General features: G+C 44.8%; 1 protein-coding gene across 1 annotated transcript in view; it reads right to left on the reverse strand.

Annotated features, from left to right (window-relative positions):
* Positions 1-20,422, reverse strand: part of sfl (N-deacetylase and N-sulfotransferase sfl) — an 89,734-nt gene that overhangs the window by 40,570 nt on the left and 28,742 nt on the right. The window contains exon 9 of the mRNA XM_075697677.1: positions 9,287-9,415. Coding sequence (XP_075553792.1) covers positions 9,287-9,415 — 129 coding nt within the window. The remainder of the gene's footprint in view (positions 1-9,286; positions 9,416-20,422) is intronic.

Below are 20,422 nucleotides of genomic sequence, written 5' to 3' on the forward strand. Positions count from 1 at the left end.
AAAGTAAAAGAAGAGCGTGCTAATGAGCGACGCTGCTTTTGTGGTAATGAGTGGAGCATCAGAGCCGGCAGAGCTGTTCTATGCATTGCAGCACACATGAGGGCTGTTGTACGTGCTAGAGACTGAAAGGTCAAGTTACCACTGTATGATTGGACACTCGGACCTGTAAACTTTTCATTGCACTAAAAAAATGGGTACCATAAAAAATGGCTGTCAGTCCCTTTAAAGCGCCTGATTACACTAAAATGTTCAGTGACCCCTTAAGCTGAGGGGTGGCAGTGCGCTCACCACACTGGAAATGAAGGAAGAGCTTCACATCAAGGGCTACCATATTTACTCATGTTAGGCTTGCATTTCTTTTCTGGATGTTTTACAGGGTGTGGGCCTAACATGAGGCAGGCTTATGGCTACTTACTGAAGCCTCAAACTGCGATCAGACTGCCATGCAGAATAACGCAACCACTAGCAGTCGACTATGAAGAGTTTTGTTCAGCCGTCTTCGTATTTGACAAGCTCGTCTCATCAGCATTCTCCGAAAACTGGTCATCCTCTGTGCTGTCCATTACTATTCGAGATTACCATCACCTTGAAGTTCTTGATGATATTCGCAAACGAAACCACATGCCACATATTCAAAATCCATGAGCACAATTCTTTGAAGAGATGCGCTCTTACTGTACTCGAAAACATGAAGCTGCTAAACCTGTTAAATAATGCGCCTGAACACAGCAGATGAAGCACACAGGATGCTGGATCTATGCCACGTTGGCTACATGATTGCGATCCAGCAGGATACAGCAACAATTATGATGGCATCATTGGCAGGACAGTAACTAGTACAGTCAAACACAAAATTTTACAGAACACGAAATCTGGGGAAAGGCTTAATATCTGTGCAGCCTCACAATGCAGCCTAGTATTCGTATTTACAGCATTTATCAGTATATGTGAACAACATAGTGATTTCAGTTTTACTGACTACTGCTACAGGCTGCTCGGAAATTGAACGTTTTCCCCCCGAGATCCTACGGTCCGTAGACTTTTGTGGTTGACTGTACCATTTGGTAGCAGCTTATTAAAATTGACCAGCATGCAACACAACCTCCAAGATTGCAACAGTGCACCATGGCAATCTAGGAGACCATGCTGTGAAGACTTTTTTTTTCTTTTTTTTCTTCTTTCTTTCACATTTTTTTGCTCTAAAGTGGCAATGCAGGACTTACACGAGAGCGGGTCTTACCTGAGTAGTTACAGTATCCTCGCTGATGAGTTGCAAAAGTAGTGCAGTTGTCATGCAACAGATACTTCGTTGCAAATAGTCACTGAAGTCAAAAAGCTAAGGCAGGTATTCACCATATATTACCATGTTAGCGCTGCATCCCTAAATTAGGCCCTAAATATTCCAGAAAAAAGGCCACACCCCTGTTTCCCACGAGTGTGCCTCGTCAGACACAGCTGTGCAATCTCCACATGGTACCAACATGGTATAAATGCGAACACTGAAACATGTGGCCGAACGTACAATTTGCGCCATCTACCAGTCATTTTCAGACAAAGCAATGCATATCTGGTTTGGCTGCTGGAAACGAGGATGCAAACCCAACAGGGACAATTTGACTTCTGTTTTCTTTCATGCTCATTGTCTCACTCAACCTCTGAAATTTCTGCACGACGCAATGCTTCCATCGATCATTACTGATGTCGCTGCTTGCTAGTGTGGGTGAGGCAAGCAGGCTTGGAAAAAAAAAAAAAAGCCACAATATTTCTCTTGAGCATGCATCCTCACTTCCAGCAGCCAAACTGGATATGTGTTGCTCTGTCTGACGATAACTGGCAAACAGCACATTTATTTATTTATTTATGGTACCCTCAAGGCCCGAAGGCATTACAGAGGGGAGTGGGAAAACGGGAAATATAACAATAAAGTACGGAAAATAAACAATGCAGCGTGTTAGTAATTCCTAATTATACAATACTATGTAATATCTTGCCCAATATTTGTAAGTATGACAGACAATGTAAACAAAGTAGCATTTTGATAATTCCTGTTAGTACAACATTAACCAATGTCGTCCTTAGTCGCTTGTAAGTGCGGCAAGTAAATGAAATAACATGTTAATAATTCCTAATTATACAATGTTAGCTAATGCCTTACGAAACAGTTTGTTGTTGACAATAGATACAATTTCACAGGGAAGGCGGTTCCACTGCCGTGATGATCTGGGAAAAAATGATTGACCGAAAGTGTTAGTATTGCCTGTTTGAAGTCAGACCTTATGGCGATGATCGATGCGGCTCGATAGGTAATGAGGCTGAGAAATGAAGTTACTGTGAAGGGAGGAATGGTAATAAAATTTGTGAAACAGTGTCAAACAAGCTATTGTTCTACGAGATGCAGGTGATGGAAGAGCTAGATTGTCCTTCATTGATGTTACGCTAGCGGTACGGTTATAATTTGAAAATATGAACCGGACCGAGTTATTTTGGACAAGCTCGAGTGAAGAAATAAGGTTTTCATGGTATGGGTCCCACACAGCTGCAGCGTATTCTAATTTAGGACACACTAATCACTGGCAAAGCAGTAATTTTAACACGTTCACTGCGTAGCCCGTTATCATAGTTTTGATCTCTGTGCGTCGTGGCCCACCGGTGGGTCACCCGAGGCTTTCCGCGGGTGCGGCGTGACACACCAGTGGGGCACACTTCTGAGGCTGTTTTTTTCCGCGTGCTAAAAGATGGCTCTACCGGCATTTTCGGTCGCAGCTTGCGCGGGTTACTTCAATCACGTATGCTAGCGAAGAAAATCATCACGTGATTCACTTGGCCCGTGCACTTCTAGGAAGTTGCTTCACTGGGGCCGCGTTTTATAAGAATACATTGTCCATCTTCCGCTCCATTTCGCGTGACGTAAGCCTGACGGGATCATCAGACGAAAGCAGCTCTCGACCAATCACAGAAATGAAAAGCAGCAGATACCCGCGTTGACGATAGCGTTCGCCATTCGTTGCGCGCTGTGGTTCAATATGGGCTGCAAGGTGCATCCAATAGTGAGGTCCAGTCGGCAATGATCCAATAGTCAGGTCGCTTCCCACGGACGTTTGAACGGCACGGCTACGTCATCAAACAATAATGACCTGACGTGAAGGACCAAATGGATCATAAAAACAAGATGGATAATGGATCTTCGTAGCATACGGCATCTGGAGAATTTATCGAGTCATTTATTACCGCGACTCTGCTCGCTTCATCCCCAGTGAACGCGACTGAAGCGCATTCTCAAGGATGTCCTTGAAAAGCGGCGCCCTTTCGGTCTGCAAAATTTCTACTTTATGTAACTAGAGTGCGGCCAAGAGTTTCGGTCGTTCTGGTCCGAACAAGTGCCAGAAGCGCTTGTTGCTCTCGCACCCTCGATTCTTCTTTCTATTCCTGGGCATGCACAAGTTTCCACAATAAAGAGTTTGCGTTTTGAAGCCGTTGCCTGCTACGTTTACTACCCACCGACCAACTACCCTTTGTAGGGCAAAGTCACGTGACCCTGCGTTTCAGCATTCACTAAGCACCAAGACTCAAGAACAAGACCTCAAACTCGACATTTTATTGAAGTACTTCCAGAATAACTTTCGGAAGAAAAAAAAACAGTTCAAATCACAGCATTTGCAACTAAACGTCTTACGTGCCACCAGCTCACGATGTCTAAAACATAGTCTATGTTCAGGAGTTCTACTCGTGCAGAAGATTGAAACATGGCAAGCACATAAATGGCCTTCCCGCGCAATCTGCGAAAAACGTAACAACTTTCTTCGCCATTACCCTTGCCTGCTTTGGACTTCTGCGAGCTCTCAGCGATGCGTAGCATCCAGTACATCTCCTTCGGTCAGACCGTGCAGGTCCATCAGCCTTTTCCAGCGTATGGGCGCACTTTGTTCCGCGTGTCCTTTCGGTCTCAATGTGAGCTGTGGCGAAGAGTGCGCGTGCCAACTCCTCGCGGAATTCGATGATTGGCGACGTTTTACCGTCCACCATTGAACGGACAACCCATGCGTTTACAACTGCAGTTCCAACGATGAGCTCCACCGCAGCTTTCCTATACCACTTGAGCCCTTTCCGTAGGCAGGAGTAGTAGGACGTCATCTGGTCACTGTAGTCTACGCCCTTTTTCGCCACGTTGTAGTCGAGGACTTTGCGCGGTTTCATAATCGACTCACCCTTTCTCGTTTTTTTTTCCGGTATCAACAAGGCTGGCGTCATGCTCAGCAACCGTTGTCATCATGAGAACGGGCCGTTTATCCAACCACTTCAGCACCTTTACGCCGTTGTGGGATTCAAGACCAACGACTTCCCCTTTATTTACTGTAGCTTGTGTAACTTCTTTCGGAAGCCCCTTTCAGTTCGATCGGAGAGTGCCACATAAAAATGTATCATCTTTCAAGAGGCGTGACGATAGCGTAGAAGTTGTCGACGAAAAGTGTGCGACCACAGCCGGTGAAGCCAGCCAACAAATTTACTACTACTTCTTCGGCATGCCCCATGCCCGCTGTGGCGCCAGATTTTCCGGCATATATTTGCACTTTCAATGTATAGCCCTCCTTTGTGCAGGCCTTGTATAGCTTGACTCCATACTTGTGGGCTTTACCAGGGATGTATTGCCTAAAGGCGAGACGCCCACGCCACGGAATCATCGTTTCCTCAATGACAATCTCTTTGCCTGGCTCCAGCACTGAGCAGAAATTGCGATTCATTTTTTCGATCAAAGGTCGAATACGATAGAGGCGATCCTGCTGTGCGCTGGGTTTCTCGTTATCTGCGAAATGCCAGAACCTTAGTAGCAGCAGAAACCGGTCGCGGGCCATGTTCTGGCGAATACAGTTTACGCCGTACAGATCGCTTCTTGCCCAGTAGTGCTGCAGATTAGGAAGCCTTACTAGACCCATGCAGATCAGTACACCAACGAACACTTTCATTTCTTGCACGTTTGTCTCAGTCCATTTCTTCACGCGCGATTTCTCTTGTAGGACGTTCGAGTCTATGTACTGCTTCCCATACCTGTTTGTCTCACGAACCATCATGTCCCAAATGTTATCAGTCAAAAAAAGAGAAAACAAGCTGAGAGCATCGTTGCTAGTCGGGAGGCTGATTAGCACAGGGGGGCTCGAATATGACATCGCTCTAACTCTAGTCGTTATCGCATTCCAGTTTTCGGCAGGTAATGCAGCCTGGACATCACCGTTTTCCGAATCCTCAGATACCACTTCACTGCAACCGCTTGACTCACCATCCCACAGTTCAGAAGAACTTTCGAATAACTCTTTGAGGCTGTCATCGTCGCTGCTTGAACACTCAACATTCGCTGGAGCAGAAGTTGTGCCGCACGAAGTGGATGGCAACGTATTTGGGCTGCCGTGTGACCCGGCGAATCCGCTTCCACCGCAGGGTCTTTTCTTCTGGTTTTCTGTACCTCCGTCGAATTTTTGACAGTCCATCACGATTTTTGAATGCTCGTAAAAAATGGAAAGTACAAGGATGAGGACCACGAGGCTTGGTACTGAGAGTGACCCAAGTTATTGCGAATAGGACTGACTAATTCTTCAGCTGAGCTCTTGCACACATTGTGAGCGCTTTTCAAAAGCATGTTGCGCATGTGGAAAGCGCCCGAACAAAAGGCTCGAGCGGGTAGCTGGAACATTTTCTTCGCCGTTTCCTGATAGCCGTCAGCTTTATCATCAGACGCATTGCAAGCGCCAATGTCAATAAATACAGGCGCGCTTTGTATCTCTACCGCCATCTGTGATATGATAGTGGAAACGCATTTTCATGCATTTGTGGAAGCATGTCGTCGCCGCACTGCAAGAAACGCCTTGTTGTTTGCGCCAGCACGGCTGGACTGCGTTGCGTGACCCACCGGTGGGCCACGACGCAGTGAACGTGTTAAGGATGGTGGTGCTTTGGAAAACTTATGGCATAAGTAACCGAGCATGCTATTAGCTTTACTTATTATGTACTCAGTGTGAATGTTCCAGGTTAGTTTTGCTGTTATATGAACTCCTAAGTATTTGTATGATTTAACGGGTTCTAGAGGAATTTTATTTAGATAGTAAGTAGGAAGAGTACTGGTGTTCCACTGCACGCGCATAACTTTACATTTATTAATATTAAGTTCCATAAGCCAAGTGTTACACCAATCAATCACATAGTCCAAGTCATACTGAAGAGCATTAGTGTCGTCGTTAGTAATTATTTCACGATATATCACGCAATCGTCAGCAAACAAGTGAATGTGAGATGTCAATGAAGAAGGTAGGTCATTAATATAAATCAGGAAAAGTAGGCGTCCTAGTAATGATCCCTGAGGCACACCAGAACGAACCTCAGTCAATGATGAATCACAATTATTCGCAGTAACAAATTGATGACGGTTAGTAAGAAAACACTCAATCCATTTCAGCAGGTTACTGTCAAGGTTTAAAAGACTCAGCTTGAATAGCAGCAGTTTGTGGCAAACCTTGTTGAATGCTTTGCTAAAGTCTAAAAATACACAGTCGGCACAGGAGGCGCAATCAAAAATACAGTGTAATCTATGAGTGAAAAATATTAGTTGGGTTTCACATGAGAATGCTTTGCGAAAACCATGTTGAGCAGAGGTGAAAAATGAGTTCGAGTCAAGGAAGTTAACGAGATTAGTAAATATAACATGTTCAAGAAGTTTACAACAGGTGCTGGTAAGCGAAATCGGGCGGTAATTCAGGGGTGAGCTTTTGTTACCAGACTTATGCAACGGAACCACCTTCCCTATTTTCCATTGAGCAGGCAGAGTACATGTGTTTATTGATTGCTGGAAAATATTAGCAAGTATTACAGAACTGTATGTGTTAGTGTTTTTCAAAAATTTACTATTAATGGTATCATCACCGGGAGCCGAGTTTAAAGGCAAATCAATCAGCCTAGCAATACCTGCAAAGTCAAGAGCTATGGGTTGCATAATGAGATAGTTGTAGTGTTCTGTGTGTGGTAGATCAATGTTCGATGAAGTGGAACAATTATTTGCAAATGATTCACTGAGAATGTTTGCGCAAGCTTCACTTGGAATAACTTTACCTGACTCATCTTTCAAGGTGATTGAGCTATCAGAAGACGGGTTAATGACGCGCCAAAACTTTAGGATATCTGTCGTAAGCATGTCAGGTAATGTATGGGATAAGTAATTGTCTTTAGCATTTTTTAGTGCAGTTAAGTACAGATGATTGGCAACGTTATAGGTTTTCCAAGTTGTTTTAGTGATAGAGACGTTTTTTTTCTGTTAGATAGGCGCTTTATATAAGAGTTGTACCAAGGGGATTGAGGATTTGAAGTAATGATGCGATTAGGAATGAACTTTTCAGTTAATAGGCGTACTTGGTCTACAAATATATCCCAATTTGACTGGACCGTACGGTTCTCAAAATCAACAAAAAATGTTTGAATAAATGACGATAGTTCATTGTTAATGGCTTCAAAGTTGGCTTTCTTGTAATCGAGTGTTACTTTCTTAACTTTTGTCCTTTTGGGATAGCAGACTTTTAAACCGAATGTCAGTAAGGTATGGTCGCTAATATCAGGTAGGTATGTTATAGAGGAAGCAAGTTCTGGTCGATTAGTTAGGATTAAATCAAGCATGTTAGCGGTTCTGATTGATGATCTGGTAGGCTGAGTCACAAGTTGGGAAAATGAAAACAGGGAACACAGTTCACAGAAATCTTTAGCCTGAACGTAAAAAGGCTTTATGGTGGGTGGATGCGTATTCTATATTAAATTTGGAAAATTAAAATCGCCTAGTAAGAATAACGGTGTTGTAGGAAAACGGGAAAAAATAACTGCACCTTCAAAAAACATACTGCACCTTCAGCCAGATGCTCCACTGTTCACATTTGAGTTGACGGCGATACCATTTATAGGGAAGAACAGGCTATAACGGGGCCTCTTCCCACTCCCGTTTAGCCTCCCATAGAACTTCCTGTATACCTATACTGCTTATAGTGCAGCTGCACAAGACTAAGTACCAGTTATAATGCGGTTTTCGCTGGAAAACCCCACAGACAAGCACAGTAACAAGTTCACTTCTCAACGAGGTGTGCCCACCAATGGGAGGGTAAAGCAGGAGATGCTTAAAAAAAAAATGAAAGAAAATAAAAGAAAAAGAAAGGAATGAAGAAAAGCAGCTGCAGTGTGATGGGGGCGCGTGGTGGTTGCCTAAGTGATGCAGCAGCCTTTGCTTGGCCACTTATTAGTGGCATGCACGACGGCTTCAGCTTGTGTGCACCCATTGCGATACACATCATCGTGAACTGTAGATATCACGCGTACAACCTTGACTGTCAGTTTAAGGGGTGTTCTGCGAATTTAGTTACATCTTTTAGGCTTGATGTCCACATACAAGCTTCTGCCGTTCCTACCAGTACATGCACATACAAACTTAGTTGGTGTTCGCAGTAGTTGCCGCAGCCGACTGCTTCAGAAACCAAACTCCACTTCACACATGATGCCATCGGTTCAGCCCACGCACGTGCTCGCTCGCCCAATCTCTATGTAATCATCTATGGGTACGAACATATCAAGGGCAAGCTTCCCGCAATGGCATGCCACCTGACACCCCAGCCAGCTGGGCCTAATTAGCACATCTCGCCAGGAATCCGCAACCAAAGTTTTCAACATCGTTCACACATGGATCAGTCCGAGAAATCAAACGAAACCCTGTATGCCGTCCGAAATTTTGGTCGCGATTCTAGATTAGTTCTGTGGAGTTGGTGGCAGTGCATGGAATTTCTAATAATCCAGCAGGTCTGGAAAACCAGTGGGCAACTTTCTCCCCAATGTTGCTCTCTCTCTCTTTTTTATTGCCACTTTGTCTGCTTTATGCAAAGACGGCAGGTCCATGATCATGAACTTTTCCATGTTCGTAAACATAGACGAATGCAACATCCCGATCGCATGCTTCGATTTTCGGATATGCGCAGCTACTTGGGCACATTTTGTAAATGTGCAGCCTTTGAAAAATGTTTTGGTTATAGTGTGGTACCACTTATAGTGTGGATATCCGCGACTCTGGTGACCTATGTTATATGCAGCTTATGCTGTAGTATCAAAAAAGAAAAAGAAAAAAATAAAGACTGAAAAAGAAAAGAAAAGAGACTGCACAAGCCATTTTCAAGCAAGGTACATTCTCAGAGAGCAGCTGTATACTAATAAATGCTGCTGCATTCCCCAGGTAGTGTAATTTCCAACAGTAACATATATCTATAGACTTGTTTCTTACCGGATTGTAAACAAACAAGTAGAACAGATCACCACCATGAATGCTTCTGTCCAATTTTTCTCTGCCACCTGGATATCGCTCAAGGAAGATGGTATGAGTATAAAGGCCACATGTCTGTCTTGGCAGTACCTGCAAGTTCAAGCACACGAACAAATTTGCCACGGTGCCAAGAAAAAAAAGGTGGGGGGGAGTCAACCAACACAAAATCAGGGAGAGAATTTGCAATATACTGTCTATGTGGAAGACAACAGCACAGAACCACTATTCGCTCTCAATAAATTTACCGTATATACTCGAATCTAACACGTACCTTTTTCCCGATATAACGGGTCCAAAAATTGCATGCGCATTAGAATAGAGTATGACACTAAATCCGCATTACCATATCACTATCAGAATTCAAAAAATGGCCGCCTCGCATGCGCTTCTAGCCTAGCTGCGGTAGCTTCCTCCATGTGCATACCTCCATGTTGTATGTGTAACCAGGCGCTGGCGTAACCTAGTCTACCGCCTGTCTTCCCGTTTTCTGCGTTTATTCAATCAGCATGGAAGCGTCAACTGCGAGGACACGCCGAGCTTACCATGATGCCGCATTTAAAAGGAAAGTTATGTGCACGGAGACGGACGGAAATCGGGCCGCATCAAGGGCATTCGGAGTTCCCGTAACTTGCGTGCGGGACTGGCGCAAACAGAAGGAGAATATTTTCGCCAGCAAAGCAACAAGGAAGGGTTTCAGTGTACCGAAGCAGGGCTGCTTCGCCGAAATAGAAGAGCTGCTCGCGAAATACGTGCAAGTGCAGCGAGCGGCACAGCAGCCTGTGACGACCGATCTGCTCAGAGTACGGGCGATGCGGTTAGCCCTACAGAAAGGGCTAAGGCGGAGTGACTTCAAAGCTATCAAATTTACTAAAAGAAAAGGCTTTTCTCTTCGAAGCCGAACAGGGATATGCCAAAAATTGCCCAAAGAATATGAAGAGAAATTGCGCAGTTTTCAGTGGTACATTTTGAAGTTGCACCATAGAAACGGCTACCACTTTGGACAGATTGGAAATGCCGATCAGACGCCGCTCTACTTTGACATGCCTGCCACCACAACTGTTGAAAAGAAGGGGGCGAAGCAAGTGCATGTTTTGTCTTCCGGCAACGAAAAAACTAGAGTCACTGCAATGCTTTGTTGCACTGCAGATGGGCACAAGCTGCCCCCGTATCTTATCTTCAGATGGAAGACGCACCCGAAAGGAATCGTGTTTCTGAGTGGTGCGATTGTGTGCGCAAATGAAAAAGGTTGGATGACCATGGACTTGGTCACTGATTGGATTGATAACGTTTGGTGGAAGAGACTCGGCGGCAGTTTGGGTCTGCATGGGATGCTTGTGCTCAACACGTTCAGGTGCCACCTTAAGCAGCGCATCAAGGACAAGCTGGCTGCATGCACAGACGATCTTTTCATGATACTCGGCGGCATAACATCGCAGCTCCAGCCACTCGATGTTTGTTTGAACAAGCCAGTGAAAGATAGAATTTGGGCACTCTACACCGAATAGCTTGTCAGTGACTGTCACGAATTCACGCCCACCAATGAAATGAAGAGTGCCTCGTTGCAGGACTTTGCTGGATGGGTGAAAGATGCATGGTGCACGATCCCGTCTGCTATGGTCAATAGGGCCTTTAAAAAGTGCAGGATTTCGAATGCCATGGACGGCACCGAGGATGAAATGCTTTGGTCTGTTGATAGTGATAAGGAGTTGTCTGATAGCGGCATCGAGTGATATCTATTGCCCCCTGCGACTCATACCGGCGCAGTGAAAATCTTGGCGGCAAGGTACGCCACTTCCATTTGAGTTTTTATTCATCACAACTTAGTGTATTGGGAACAAATTTGTTTTTTCCAAATTAAAGAAAATAGTATTTCTATATGAAAGCACGAGGTGCACTGTATCGTACTCTTTTTTGTTTTTTGGTCGTGGAAAACGGGTGCACGTTACAATCGAGGGCGCGTTAAAATCGAGTAAATACAGTAAGTATTTTAGTCCTGAAATCTGCTCTAGCCCTGGTTCCATGCAGGAGGCTACAGTGGCTCTTAGCATTAGCCACTAATGGAAAAACAAAAGACCTTGACTCTAGTGACTGATTCTCTTCAACTCAATTACCGCAAACAGCAGTCATGAGCCCTCGACTCCTCAATGTGTTTAATCCTCTACGGTGCCATATATCGGGAAAATAAGAGAAAAAATTTATTGCTGGCATACTGTTCCTACTAAATCATTATGCAAGAACAAATTTGTTTCTTAGAGAAATAAATTATAAATTGGTATGTTGTTTGGTAGCATTGCACCACAATGTAATGCAAATCTATGCTTGTCACTATTGCTAGGTGCTATATTTACATGAACTAACTGTCAACCTCTATAAAAAAATATGAGTCTGAAAAAGTGTTTGTGTGTTACAATCAAATACGAAACCTACCGAGCTTGCGGCATTGGAAATGCCTACTGTCAGAGCCGTCAGACTCAGCATCATCGCCATCACAAAATTACAGCGGAGCACATTTCCTTGAAGGAAATGTCCTCTAAAAGTGATAGCAGCATCTGTAAAAGTGATCACTCAAATAGACCGCCTTGTGTACTTGGTATCTATGACCAATGAAATGCAAACTTCCGACGATGATGCACTGCTTTCATTATGAAAGCACATTTAAAGGAAGCAGTTTCCCTACTGTGAAAGTAAATTCTGCTCATCTCATTTTTTTCTGATTGCAAATTTGAGGACATGCTATACAGTAAACTCTCAGGTGTACGAACATCAGCTGAACGAATATTTCAGAATAACGAACCTTTAGAAAATCCCCAGCAGTTTTCCTATGCGTTCAATCCAAAACTCTTTCAGTTAAACAAATTTCTGAATAGCGAATATTTCAGTTGAGCAAACTTCATCAGTGGAGCCGGGCTCATTTTAAAAATCAGTTCAACGAAGTTTTGTGCTCTGCAACACTGGCGTAGCCAGTGCCCGCCACCCCCAAATCGCTCCTCCAGTGGCGGCTATGTGCAGTGTGACAGTGAGCTGGTTACCTGTGCTGAAATATCAGGTCTGGAAATTATTTCCAATGCTCGTCCCAAAGAAGAGTGCAACGAGGAAGATGCAACAACAGAGGCAGGTACAAATCCTGTAATCCTAGCCGAGGCTGTAGGATGCGTTGGAAAGTTGCGAGACTGTGTCTCAGCAAGAAGCTGTGCCAGAGGAAGCGTACAAAAACGAAGGCTCTCTGGACAGCTTTGTTACTTCTTGTGCTTTAAGAGCACCAGTGCAAATGAAAATTATATATATATATTTTAAATGAGCTAGGCGGCAATGCAACTGTTATGCACTTGGTATATATTGATGTGCATAACTCCATAAATTGCATTTCACACTTTTGACTCGATGTCTGCTGTGCCCTATGCTGTTCCATATTCTAGCGAACATTCAGTTTAGTGAACTTTCAGTCAACTATTCCCTTGGATCCCTTGAAGTTCACTCAAGTGAGGGTTCCCTGTATTTCTCTTTTAGAAATTGGGGGCATATTAAATTCAGGTGCATGTCACATTCGGGTGCATGTTACATTCAGGTGTTAGTCTAAGCCCCCAAAATTGGGTGTGCGTTAGATTTGGGGGCGTGTTAGAATCATGTCAATATGCTATGCACTGAACAGGTACTGTTGGCCATTTGTACCAAACTCATGCATTCAACTATATAAAAACTTATGAAGAACCAATCCCGGTTGCTATCAAAGAAGTGTTTAGCATGCTTTCAGAGGTGCTTATTTATGGCACTATGTTGCACTATGTCTTACAGGTGACGTTATGTGTTTTATGGGTGGAGTATGATAGGTGGACTATTTATTCATTGAGCATGCAGACACTGCACGGGGTTCTGAACCTGTCCTTCAGGAAATGGCACTCAAAGTAGTACCAGTTGTCTTCTGCTTTTGGGTCCGTGTTAGAGGCTGTGTTATTCTTCGGGGTTGGCCACTAAATAAGTTAGACAATCACGCAGAATCAGGGCAAGTTCCCAGAGAATGCTAAACATATTAAAAAAATTGGACTCAGTTTATGCAGAGAATAGTGGGCCAAATTAGAACATTTCAGTAAAAAGTCCGAATGCTACAACCACTAACACGGAATGTTATCAACCAAACACAAACGGCAATGTGAGTGCCTTCGTTATTGTGTGAAAAGCTACGCTATTAAAAATGTTCATGCCTGTATTTCTGATTGCTGCCATCACATATAATTTTACAGAGTGCCTGCGGCTAAGAGACATAAATTAGTGTGGGCACGTAAAAGAAAGAAATACAATAATATTGCCCAGCCCACACTGCCAGGCTACACAAAAATCTGGAAACATACAACCTCTGACAAAACAAGACCAAATGTTACCCACTTTCGAGCAACGTTACCATACGGCCACGAACATGAATTGTAATGCTTCACGTTTGTAAGAAATGCCAAGACTTTAAAATAAGGATCACATGTCGGTCTTTTATTGCTCCTTATGAACATAATATTATTGTTCATGCAGCTAGGACAAGCATAAAGGCAGTTAACAAAAGCAAACTTGAAGAAAATTCGTCAATGAGCTCGCGTGCTTCTGCCTTGATGCAAAATTCACAGGTGTTGCTCTCTGGAGGAGAAAGCCTTAACTAAGAACCTTGAAAGATAGGTACATTACAAAACAGCCGCTCAGCACATTAGTAAAATGATACTAGCTTGTGCATGAACTAGCTTGTGGGTCTCAGAGGCTGGGTAGAAAGTGGTACGTTACAAAACAATAACGCCGCCACATAGAAGGTTAAATACTTCCTCGTGAAATGATTAACAGGTACTCCTGAAAAACTTTTAAGACAACTTCGGTACCACATGTATAATTCCAGGAAACTTCTGAACAATAGTGACACTCAGTATTTTTTCCCGAATAGCTGCTCTAATTGCATGCAGACAATATGCACTACATTCATTGAAAGCACATTCTGCTTCTACACGCTTCGAAAGCAGGTCTCCCTGCAGATTCTCATTGCACATTGCCTACAGCTGGCATGCAGCTGTAGATGCACTGTCCACAGAATCATCTATTGGCAAGCAGGTCAAGCAAGATGTGCAGTTAACAAGCCATCCACATGATGGCACAAATACGTGCTCCATATTCCGGACACCATTAATTTTGATAAATCAATTGCAGTATTTACTCGAGCACTTTTTCCAATAAAACGGGTCCGAAAATTGTGTACGCATTACAATTGAGTACGACCTTAAATCTGTGTTAACACATCGCCATCAGCATTTCAAAATGGTCGCCTTGTACGCGCTTCAAGCTTAGCTGCCGTAGCTTCCTCCATGTCCTGCAGTACGTGTGCTTAGGCAATGTTTCCTTAGGCTTAGGTTAGTGCACCGTCCGTCTTCCCGCTTACAGCGTTTGCTCTATCAGCATGGAATTGTCGAGTGCAAAGACAAGCCGAGTTCATCACGATGCCACAATTAAAAGGAAAGCGATCATGTAAGCGGAGACAGACGGAAATCTGGCCGCATCACAGGCGTTCGGAGTTTCCGAAACTTGTGTGGGGGACTGGCGCAAACAGGAGAGGCGTTCTACACTGGCGACTGCTACGTACGGCGCGACCGCATGGCCCTCATCTTGAAAGCGATCTGCGATAGACACAAGAGTCTACGCATCTAGGCGTATCGCGCTGTGTTCTCGTTGCTTAGTTCATGTTGAATCAAGAGAGACCGCACAAAGGTCAATTCCCTCACTCCTGCTACTGCACTTCCTCGCTCCAGCGTTTTACAGGGTTTCCGCAGTCATTGAGCGAGACGTGTTCATGTTTGCTTGTGCACGCGTGATACCATGCTTGTTAATTTAGCTAGTATGCTTCATACTTCGATGCTTCACCTTTCGGGCGAAACTATGACTTTTTTTATTTATCGCAACTTTAGTGAATTGGGAGAAATGTTCATTTTTTCCAAGAGAGAGAAAGTTGTATTTATGTATGAAAGAATGAGGTGCGCGGTACTGTAATGGACTTTTCTTTTTTTAGGTCACGGCAAACGGGTGCACGTTACAATCGAGTGTCTTTTTCTTTTTGGTTGCGGAAAACGGGTGCGCATTAGAATCGAGGGCGCGTTAGAATCGAGTAAATAGAGTACTTTAAATATTCTGGACTTTCCAATGTGAGAAGGTGATTTGACAATGGAAGTACGGACAGTCAAATACAGTGATCCCTCGTTATGACGCAATCGCTTCACTCAAAATATCACTTTATTCAAATTTCTTCCGGTCCAGACCCAAACGCATGCATTTTAAGCCGCGTTACTCGAAGTGCACGAAGAGCTTGACCCGTTTAGAGTGAAGTGGCGAGCAGAAACATTGCCGCCGCCGAGTGGCAGCGGCCCTTTTGCACATGCAGTGTCAAATTAATACTGCCGACAAATTAGTTTCATGCAAGCACAGGACAGGCCACAAAAGTACCAAACCCACGACCAATGAATGCTTAGTAACGGGTACCAAGTGAGTGCCGTGTGCTTCCAGCTGTTTACTGCGGAGTGAATGAAAGCTGCAAAATTCCATGGTGCACCGTGCCCGAGCCATTAATATCGGCCGCAATCGCATCGCTGGTGTTCCCTGTGATAGAATCCACACGAAAATGAAGTTTTCCTGATGCTTTGCCATGCCAGAACACCGCGGTCTCTTGTATGCCGAAAAGTGGCCAAAAGACTGCGGGCAGACTTGCGCCATAGCATTCCTGGGGTGCACTCTATGAGTTTTAGTACTTTAAAGAGCACTTCTGGTGCTGAAACGTGCCGAAAAGCACGAAAGAAGTGTCCCTACGATTATAAGTGCCATGTTCGATGTGAGGAGCAACGTTAACAAATTGGGAAGACAACTTTGGGGAAGCCGGCCTAGAAATTTGCTCGCCATAATTGACCTGCATCGCAATAAAACACCGCCCCTAGTTTCGTTGCACTTTTGACGGCCCAAATTGACCGATAACTTGCGAAAAGCACAAAAAATATAAGCGTCGCCAGTTATGAGTCAGGCTGTCAACATGACAGGTCAACGCAAGATCGTGTTTTCCCGGTGATTTTCTCGAGCAGGTCGTTCTCCATTCGTGCCATCTGACTGTAGACAAACGGTCTAAATGCATGGTAGAGTCATAGAATTTGTTCCTAGACATTTATAAATGGCGCAGACGTGGCGGTGTGCAAACACCGGCACTCGCACCGTAAAATTAGCACAGTGTTGTTGACAAGGGTGCATCAAAATACTCGTTTTGCAAGCTTCGCGGCTGCACACCTCAGAAAAAAATTGCCCAGCGATCATGCAAAGTGCAGCTACTGCAAAACTGTTCAGTTTTCACAATCGGGCTATGTACCCACAATGAGCGGCTAATCGTTTTTTGAGCACAACGAACACAACCTCAGACTCGAGCCACGGCATTTGCGGCACTTTCCAGCGTGATACTCTTGTAGTCTTCCGTGACCTCTGCACCCACCATAAACGCGCCTCCCCCCCACGTAACTTACCCTCCTCATTCACTCTCCAGTCTGCAAGCCATTTGGATGCCAGTCACCCGTCTCACTCGCCTTCATGTCAGCTTCTTTCCTTGCCTCCTCGCTGCCAGTTTTGACGTTGCTGCTCCTTCAAAGCTGCCCTCTTCCAGCCTGCCCTCCCGAGCACAATCTTCCACCAATGGGTGCCTTTCCATAGTTCCTGCTTCTTGGTCTCCACAACTGCAATTGCCTTTCTTCCGCTACATGTGAAGCCGATGCCAAGCCCACCATTGCAACCGTCGCCATCATCAGTGCGCACTGACGAGGAAAGCGAGATGCCCTGACAACATTTTGAAGCTTCTGCCTTCTGCATCGCCAGCCGCGTTCAGTCACTTTGGCGCAGACGGCACATGCAGTTGGATCCGTGCTGCAGGCCATGTGATTGTGTGTTATTTGGGGTGCTTCGATAGGCTTGCCTCGCGTGTGCTTTTGTGGTCTACAGTGATAAATGGCTCTGTCAGTCTCTGGGTGAAAGCGTCTGACTTTGGAGCTGAAAGTTCTGAAGTGGAAGAAGGTGGCATGCGGAAAACTTACATCACGCAGGAATTTGGCATACCCCTGTCTGCTTTATCAACTGTATTGAAAAACAAGGAAGCTGTGCTGGATGACCTTGAAAAGACCTTCTTGGCGAAAAGAAAGAGGAATCGCGATTCGAAATACTCCGAAGTAGAAGGTTTACTTCTACAATGGCTGAAGAAAACCAGGAGTGCAAATCTCCACAGACATGGACCAGCACTTACTGCAAAAGCGGAAGCTCAAAGCCGAAGCATAAAGAACTCAAGTGCAGCAATGGCTGGCTTGAGCGGTTCAAGAAATGACAGGGTGTGACGTCAAAGTTGATCGTTAGCGAATGCGCAGCCATGAACCGTGGCACTGCAGACATACGGCAACATCGGCTCCAAGCTCTACTTGAAAAGTATGAAGACAAAGACCTCTACAACCTAGATGAGGCTGCATTTTTCTATAAGATGCTACCGAATTGCCCGTTCATTACCACTGGCGGATCCCCATCTGGAGGAAAACAGAGCAAGGAACGTGTCATGGTGCTGTTTGGTGCTAATGCGACAGGGAAGGACAAGCTTCCCTTGTTGATACAGGGGAAGGCGGAGAAGCCACAGTGCTTCCGAAATGCAGCTATTCCCAAGAAATGCATCTAAAGAAGTAACAAGCGAGCATGGATGACTGCTGCTCTTTTTGAAGACTTCGTGTGCCTTCTGGATCGATGGTTCGACGCAAAGAATCGGCAAGTGCTTTTCATAATTGACAATTGTCAAAGCCACGGGAAGATCAACGACCTCAAGGCGATCGCTTTGGAATTTTTGGCTGCAAACAAAAACGCGGTATTGCAACCGATGGATCAGGGCATCACTGAGACTACCCGGAAGCTGCACCGCAAGGCTCTTTTGCAGCGTATGCTCACAGCGTATGATGCCAGCAAGAGGTACAACACTGATTTGCTTGGTGCGATCCATTTGCTGAACTTTTAACTCACACCTTCGAAGGTCGCCAACTGCTTTGGAATGCTGGCTTTTCCCCCACCATCGTCAACGACCCTGATGATGACCAGACTTACAGCAATCTGCCGCACGTCTGGTTAAATTGGTAGCAACAAATTGCTGGCCAAGAGGTAGAAGGGGACTTCAAAACATTCGAATGGGCTGACACTGCTGCTCCTGTGTACACCCCAGCGACAGATGCGGTGATACTGTTGTGATCGGCCGTTTGCCCTGCGAAACCCTTTGGTCACGGCTCGCACGATTATGAGGAACAGGCCGACGGCCTCGTCAAAATGGTTTTCGACACGGATGAATTATGACCAGCATGGGAATACCTCGTCCAGGAGAGGCTTGAGCAATTAGCAATAATGCGGCTGTCACCTGTCAGCTGCACAAATTGACGCGTCCAAGCAGGAGACGCGGTCAGTAAAATGATATGGCTGTCACCTGTCAGCAGCACAAACCGGCGTGTCCAAGACGGAGACATGGTCAGTGTGATGATCCGGCCATCACCTGTCAGAATACGATCGGAGTCAGCATACGTTCCCCTCCTTTCCCTGTTTGTGCCCAGGACGTGCGTGCGTTTCTGACTAAGTTCCCCTTTTAGGGAGGGGCAACCTACCTCCGGATTGGTGGGACCTGATGTCATCGGCCTCCTGACACCGGATTGGGGGAAGTGACTAAACAATGATCACGCAATAAAGGAGCTACGGACGGCGGGAGTGATCGGCAACTACCACTTCCTCATCAACTTTTTGTATTACTTTGCATTTTCTTCTACATGTGTGAATATATACGTGTTTGTCTAACGTCCTGAATATCGGACCCAGCCTCACGTTCACTTACCCCACCATGAGGAAAGAGGATCCCATGTCTTCGAACCCCAAGTCGCAACAATAATTGACATTGTTGGTGGCCCCGACGAGAACAAAGGACTGGCAGACAAAGAGCCACGTGAAGTGCCGACTATGGTGCAGACGCGGGAGTATCTATGCCTGCGGCGAAATAAGGTTGACTGCATGGGCAGCAACCACGACGTTGTGTAATGCTTGGTCAAATCAGAGCAGGGGTTGCTCGCGCACGGTAAGAACTTGAAACAGCCAAAGCTCACTGCATTTTTTTCACCTGAATAAACTTTTGCTTCACTGAATACATTGTATTTTGACTTCCTCACAGTTGTGGGACAATTAAAGATCAACTGCTTTAGCTTTACTCGAGTGGTCGCTCATACCAATTACCACTTATAACGAATTTTTTCACCATACCGCTGACTTCGTTATAACGAGGGATTACCGCACATTCATACGGATATCACAAAAAAGAGCCTGTGAGTTCGATATAGCATGTAGTTCAATATGAAAGTCTTATAAATTCTGACAACTAAAACAAGTCTTCTTTTTTTAAATATAGGAACTTGCTTTAGTGGGAAAAATGCTGATCAGCTATTAGGTGAACAAGCTGACATTGTGAAATTATATGCTCATTAACCGGTGCACGTAGACCTAAACAGGTTGTGCGAGCTGATGTTTATGCACACAAACTTTTTTGAGATGCTCTTGCCATTATTGAGTTTCCTACAACAATTACTAGAGAGAACTCTGGCGCTAGTATTTATGGCAGCTGCAAGCCTGGCAGTTCAGCCAGCATGGGAATGATGGCTACTACATGGACCTGCCTAAACATAGTCCTGCCGGCTTCGTATGGCTTTGCAACTTTGCAAATGAAATTGTTTAAAGAAAATATTGCATTACAAACAACAAATGGTAGCGATTATGCATATATGCCATCTTATCCCCTTTTGTGCTTAAAAAAGTAGGATTTCTTCGAAATTTAGACAATTAAAGGCGGATGAAGCATAGTAAACAAAGCCACAAGAATGTCTCAAGCCATAAGCATGAAGAAACCATCATTCCCATAGTAGTTGAATGATTGCAGTTCCACAGTAACTTTAGCAAGAAACTCTACACTTTGTACAGCATGGCTTGCCTTGGTGTCTGCTGCAGCACTAAAGCATACAGGACACCATGGCAGAAAGAAAAAAAAAATCTTTTTTTCCTTCC

Source organism: Dermacentor variabilis, chromosome 1 (assembly GCF_050947875.1).
Source record: "Dermacentor variabilis isolate Ectoservices chromosome 1, ASM5094787v1, whole genome shotgun sequence".
Taxonomy (NCBI): domain Eukaryota; kingdom Metazoa; phylum Arthropoda; class Arachnida; order Ixodida; family Ixodidae; genus Dermacentor; species Dermacentor variabilis.